Source organism: Miniopterus schreibersii (genome assembly GCF_964146895.1).
Source record: "Miniopterus schreibersii genome assembly, chromosome: 4".
Lineage (NCBI taxonomy): Eukaryota > Metazoa > Chordata > Mammalia > Chiroptera > Miniopteridae > Miniopterus > Miniopterus schreibersii.
Genome location: NC_138105.1, coordinates 70,639,428 through 70,645,931, shown reverse-complemented (window position 1 = coordinate 70,645,931; position 6,504 = coordinate 70,639,428). Strand labels below are relative to the sequence as shown.

Below are 6,504 nucleotides of genomic sequence, written 5' to 3'. Positions count from 1 at the left end.
GCTCTGTGTTTTCTTTTGGGGGCTTTGGGGACCAGTATACCATAAGAACAGGCAGGGCTTGGGCTGAGGGCCTTTTTATTTTCTCCACTTGTCCAAGGGTGATGGGTGGGCCCCACTACAGGGCCACCTGGTCTCTGGCCAAATCCGCCTCCCTCTGCTCCCGCCGCTTCTTCCTTTGGAGCAGCCGCCGCTCCCGCTCAAACTCCTTCATTCGCATCACGTAGCTATAAGGCAGAGCATGAGAAGGGCTGTCAAGGCTCCCTGGCCGGCCTGGGCCCTCCCTTACCCCTGGGAAGCCAAGGGGGGGGGGGAAGCTAGAACTCTGTCCCAGAGCACTCTGGGAGGCCTTGGAGTTGGGGAGACCTGTGTGCCTGTGGCTTAAGTCTGGGGTCTGCCCCCTGCCTCTCTGGTGGACACCAGTGAGCCCTGGTCCTCCTACTTGGAACCCTGGCTTGGCTGATCCTCCAGGTGGCCTCAAAGATGCCTGCCCCACCCAGACGCATTCCCTGCCCCCACCCGACAGACTCCTTGAGAGTTCTTTTTCAACTAAGATGGGGGCCTGGCTAGGAACTCAGGTTAGTTCACTGTCTTCTGCCTCAGGATGCCTGGGCTGGGGGACAGGCGGGGGTGGGCAGATGAAGGATGTGGGGTGGGCCTGGGGCTCACTCGAGATGTTCGCAGTAGTCCCAGTCATGCTGCTCATGCTTGCAGGCCAGGAAATTGGGGAAGCTGTCACGCTTGCACTTGAGCAGCCGGATGAGATAGTGGGCACAGTAGTCCCGCTGCTGCAGCACCAGCTGTGCATCGTTCATCTCCTGCTGTGTGGCCACCATCTCTGTGGGGAGGGAGCGTGTGAGGGCTCAGCTGGGGTGGGCTAACTGCTGGAGGGTCTCTATCATGCCCGACTCCAGGGAGACCCAGCTGGCCCAGGTACAACCAGAAGCAACAGCTCAGGCCAGCCCTCCTCTTCCCCTCAGATCAATGATATGGCAGCAGATGACTGCCACCCTCTGACAGAATGAGTATCATTTTCTAATTTGCAATACGACAATCCTGGACACTAAGGTCCAGACGGGAGGAGCCCCTCTCTCCCCATCACCCCAGGCACCTCAGCATCCACACTGGATCCTCATCTCCCCTCTCTCTCAGGTCATCAGACAGCCCCACCCTGTACAGCCCACTTTTGGGATCCCTGTGCTCCCCTCTGCTGGGCACAACCCAGTGTGGGGGCTGGGCTGCTGGGGCGACCTGGATCCCAGCTCTGCCCTCTCGCTGGGTATGGCCTCTTGCAGCTTCAGTTTTTCCATTAAGGAGGAGACTAACAGTCCCCAGCTCCAAAGTCAACTGAGTGAGCACTAAGGAACTAATCTAAAGTGCTTAGTGCCTACCTCAATGAGAGCTGAACTAGCCACTTGGCTTGGGCCCCATCCACCTGGCAAATCTGACCCCAGATCAAATCAATCTTCAGGAGGCTGACTGGAGCCCTTAGAAGTTGTGGGTGCACGCTCCATGTTGGCAATCTCCCAGCTCACAAGCAATCTTCCCTCACTGGCTTCTCTTCCCTTTGCTTCTGAACCTGTGTCTGTCTCCCTCGGGTCCAGGTTCTCATCTGTTCCTGCACAGAACCCCCTCCAGCTTCCATACTCTGTTAGCACTGCCCACACAAGGCTCTCATAAGGGCAACTGAGAGCCCAGGACACTGCTCTTCCTTAGCCTCTTGTTTCTTGAACATTCTCTTCCCCTGGTTCTCTCCTCCCCAGGTGTCCTCCTCCCATATCTATGGCTTTGGCTTCCTGAGGTTTTTTTTTTTTTTTTTAAATATATCTTTATTGATTTCAGAGAGAGGAAGGGAGATGGGGAGAGAGATGGAAACATCAATGATTAGTCAGTGGTCAGCTGCCTCCTGCATGCCCCCTATTGGGGATCGAGCCCACAACCTGGGCATGTGCCCGGAATCGGTAATTGAACCTCGATCTCCTGGATCATAGGTCAATGCTCAACTCCTGAGCCACGCCGGCTAGGCTTCCTGAGGTTTTTGTTGAGAGCCTTTACTCCTTTTAATCCATGGCTTCGATCATCAGCCCATAGACTGTTGAGCCCCAAGTCAGTACCCCCACCCTCACCATGTCTGAGCCCCAGGCCCCTAATCCATCTACAGCCCCCTGCTGGTTTCCACAGAAATGTGACTACTACCTGCATCTGATGCTCTGGCATAATGAGTTAGCAGTTAGGATTTATGGAGCACCTAGGTGTTGGGGGTCCTATCCTTGGAGGGAGACAGCACAAACAGGTGGAACTAATGTCACAGAATGTCCACAATGCTAAGTATTGGAAAAATAAAGCAAGGGAGACAGAGGTAGTGTTGGGAGATGGGTCACAACTTTAGATGAAAGGGTCCCTTAGAAGGTGGCATTTGAAAGTGAGGGAGTGAGACACGACACCTGGGGAAAGAGCATTCCAGGTAGGGGAGCAACAGGTGCAAAGGCCTTGAGGTGAGAGGACAGGCCTTGGGACAGCCCAGGGATTTTGGACTAAGCATGTAGTTGGACCATAGGGAGGTCAAGAGCTGTTTTGGACTTGCTGAATGTAAGATGCTCGTTAACATTGGGCAGAGATGTCAAGTGGGGTCCGTGAGTCTGGGGTTCAGGGTCAAGGCCCAGCTGGAAATAAAAACTTGGGAGCACTGGCACACAGAAAAGATTTAAAGCTAGGGAACTAGCAGAGAACCCCAGGGAGTGTGTGAAGACAGAGGTCTGAGCCCTGCAGCTTCTCAACATTTACGAGACAGACAGTGGGGAAGAATCAGTGAAGGAGCCCACAGTGATGTGGGCAGGAATAGGGGGTCCTAGCAGCCAGGTGAGAAAGGGCTTCCAAGAAGTGGCAGCAATCAACTATGCTTGACACTGCTGCAGTGGGGTTGGTTAGAAGTGATAATTGATAATGGGGTATAGCGATACACTGTGTGTGACAAACGATGAGAGCTCTTGCAGTGGAGAGAGAGCTAGAGAGAGAGCTGGAGAGGGTGGTGGTTCAGGAGTAACTATCTGCACGTTTATGGGAAAAACTGTTGCAAGAGAAAGGGAGAATGATGGGGTGCCCTTGGGTAGGTGAGAAGATGAGATGGAGGTCACAGTGGTTTTCTGGAGCAGGGTCAGATCAAGTGAAGTAACAGCAGAGGAGGAGTGCCAGGGAGCCATGAGAGCTCTTTTGACAGCTTCTATTTTCTTAAGAGCTAGCAAAGCAACTAGCTGAAAGGAGGTGGTAAGGAGGTGCTGGAGTTAGAAGGCTTGAGACACTCAGGGCGAAGGGCCAGGGAATGTAACAGGAAAGCCAGCAGCATGAAGGGTCAGCTGGGGGATCGATGGTGAGAACAGTTAAGAGAGAAGTGTTTTTCTCCTATGATGTTCAGCTGTATAAAGACAGGAGTCAGGGAGAGCTTGGCTTACCCAGGGTTTTGGTTTAGCCAAGCAGGAGAGAGGAGCAGGGGACTGTGGGTGTTTGCAAAACAGGGCAAAGCAGGTTGTGAGAGGCAGTGGGAAAGATGAACGTGTAAAATGGTAGTGGATCAATGGACTGCAGGTTCAGGTAGGGCTGAACTAACTAGAGCCCACCTCCCAATGTTCTCTCAAATTCAGACCTCACTTAGAGGTCTCCCTGTCTCCAAGCTGTCACCCACACAGCAGCCAGCAGGACGTTCTGACAAAGCAGATCTGATCCTGTCCCTCCTCTGCTTACAAACGCTGGCTCTCTCCTCTCCTGGGTCTCTGTGTGGTCAAGTCCTACTCATTACCCTGAGGTCTCACTTCCAGTTATCACCTCCTGGAAGCCTGCCTTGAGACTACTGCAAGATGCCATCCCCAAGATCTACCTGGTGCCGCTGCTTCACCCCCAGGGCTGCGAGTTTCCTTTAATCAGTACCTGCTGTATCCCTGGTGCCCAACTTGGGAACTTGGCCCATGATTGGCACTCGATATGCTTGTGATATTACTACATAAAAAAGCAACGTGCAGCCCTGGCTGGTGTGGTTCAGTTGGTTGAGCACAGTCCCATGCACGGAGAGGTCCCGGCTGGATTCCTGGTCAGGGCACATGCTCAGCTTGCAGGCTCCATCCCGGGGGGGTGGGGGGGGCGTGCAGGAGGCAGCCGATCAGGTTTCTCTCCCTCTCTCTTAAATCATATATATATATATTTTAAAGCAACGTGCAGGGACAGTATATACGGTGTGAGCCCCCTTGTGTTTTCTTGCGCATACCTAAAAATAGTAGTAACATCTGGACACAATGAACACGTCCCTTCGTAATAAACCCTCCCAAGGCTCCCCACTACTCCAGTACAAAGCCCAGCTCCGAGGCCTCGTTAGCCCCACTCTTGCCCCCGGGATTTTGCTCAAACCGTGCCCTCTGCCCGGAGTGCCTCCACACTGGGACAGCACCAGGCTTGCCCTCTGGACTACTCCCGGCCGAGGTCAGCGCCGAGCCCAGCCCTGCGGACCCCGGGGTTACGGCGTCCGCGTCCCACCCTCGCCGCCGCGCCTGCGCATTGTATCTCACCGCGCTCCTTGCGCCCGGGGAAGCCGTAGTCGGGCGGGAAGGTGGGCATCCGCAGGGGGTCTGGCTCCCCTGAGGTATCGCCCAGGTAGCGCGTGGCCAGGTGCGCCCCCATGGCAGCTGTCGCCACAGACTCCAGCGGCACCCAGGTCACCGCGTTCCTAACCGGAAGCACTCCCCCTTAGCTCGCCACGGATTCCGGGTTGCGCTGGCCGCCACAGGGATCATAGAGATGAATGACCCCGGAGGACTTCTGTTATTTCTAGCGTCACCTGGCGGCCGTGTGCTGACATTACAGATGCTGTGCTCTCCTCCGCGGGATCCCGTGACCGACGATGGGTGGGTGGGGTCTCTGCCTCTGGACGGAAATCCACTTGGGTGGGGAAGTGGAGGGGGATCGACGTAGGTTCGGGGCCTCCCCCTACCCTCACTGGGAGCCCCTGATCTCCCGAGGCTAGAGCACAAATGAAAAATTTTTTCATCTCATAATCAAATTTTTAAAAACATGGTTTTTCTTCAAAAATATTCGAATTTGTTTTTCAAAACCTTGCACGGTATCAATGATATATTTAGTGAATATCAAAAGTTTAAATAAAATTATTCCAAATATGTATTTTAGTGAATTTAATTTAAATAAGTAAATAAAGTTATTTATAAATATAACTATTTAGAGCTGAAATTTTAAATAAATCCTATTGAATACTTTCATGAAAATAAAACAAGTTGCAATTCTAGTATTCCTCTAGTGGCCACTGTAAAGAATTGGTATTAGCCCGGCCGGGCGTGGCTCAGCAGTTGAGCATGGATCCAGGAGATCTGGGTTCGATTCCCGGTCAGGGCACACGCCTGGGTTGCCGGCTAGGCAGCCTATAAATGACTGTCTCATCATTGATGCTTCTATCTCTCTCTCCCCCTCCTTTCCTCTCTCTGAAATCAATAAAGATGTGTTTAAAAAAAAAAAGAATTGGTATTACACTTCACACCTATTTACATTAGGGTTTACATGTATGCAAATTTTAATTTTTATTAAAAAATAAAATAAAATTTTATTTAATACTGCCAAATACTTCTTGGCCTCAATGTGCAACTGTAACAAATGCCCTAATATGTTATTCTCTCTGGAATCCTTCATTGGAACACAGAGCAGCCATTCATTGGGAGCTTGGCAGTGTTGGGAAATGATACTTAGTTATGCAAGAATAGATTTCATTAGACAAGGTGTTTTGGGTTGAATTGTGTTCCCTCCCCCCAAAATATACGTTGAACTCCTAACCCCTGGAACCTGTGAATGTGGCCTTATTTGAAAATAGAGTATTTGCAGATGTAATTAAGTTAAGTGGAGATCATACTGGAGTCCTGTGGGTCCTAATCCAGTGACTGGAGTCCAGACATACACACAGGGAGAACATCATGACAGATGAAGGCAAAAATGGGAGTGATGTTTCTACAAGCCAAGGGATGCAAAGGATCCTAGTCAGGAAGGCTCCTCTTCCAGAGCCTTCAGAGCCAGCATAGCATGGCCCTGCCCACACCTTATTTTGCATTTCAGCTTCTAGAACTGTGAGACTAAACGTTTACTGTTTTAAACCACCTAGTTTGTGGGACTTTGTTATGGCAGCCTAGGAAACGAATACACAAGAGAATCTGTCTTTTCTCCTACCTAAGCTTTTCTGGTGCTGCAGTCTTCCCCACACTCCAAAGCAGCATCAGTTTCCATCATTGGCACAACCAGAATCTCGGAATTCAGACACATGAGGACGTCAGCTAGTGAAGCTGGGGAGCACTCCCTTGGGGCCTGAATGTCATTAATACCAAGAACGATGTTGCAATGTTTAGAATTATGGTTGTTCTATTCCAGCTCTGTCTCTCATGACAGCGAGGTCCTGAGTTCTTCAGTAAACTTATTTTGTGTTTGTAATAGGTGAGGTCCTCTAAGGCCCTCTACATGGGCCAGGTG

General features: G+C 51.4%; 1 protein-coding gene across 1 annotated transcript; it reads right to left on the bottom strand.

The window, feature by feature from the left end:
* Nucleotides 1-58: 58 nt before the first annotated feature.
* NDUFB7 (NADH:ubiquinone oxidoreductase subunit B7) lies at nucleotides 59-4,791 on the bottom strand. The gene is made up of 3 exons (XM_081137071.1): nucleotides 4,551-4,791; nucleotides 667-835; nucleotides 59-224 (listed from the first exon to the last, which is right to left on the bottom strand). The coding sequence occupies exons 1-3, from the start codon at nucleotides 4,660-4,662 to the stop codon at nucleotides 116-118; spliced, it is 390 nt and encodes a 129-aa protein (XP_080993197.1). The 5' UTR covers nucleotides 4,663-4,791; the 3' UTR covers nucleotides 59-115.
* Nucleotides 4,792-6,504: the final 1,713 nt, after the last annotated feature.

What these genes read in the sequence shown, in the direction of transcription:
- NDUFB7 (XM_081137071.1), bottom strand. Translation starts at nt 4,662, where the DNA reads ATGGGGGCGCACCTGGCCACGCGCTACCTGGGCGATACCTCAGGGGAG. An exon ending in CCCCGGGCGCAAGGAGCGCG is followed by an intron (nt 836 to 4,550) that starts GTGAGATACAAT and finishes CCCTCCCCACAG; the next exon opens with AGATGGTGGCCACACAGCAG. An exon ending in GACTACTGCGAACATCTCGA is followed by an intron (nt 225 to 666) that starts GTGAGCCCCAGG and finishes TCTGCCTTATAG; the next exon opens with CTACGTGATGCGAATGAAGG.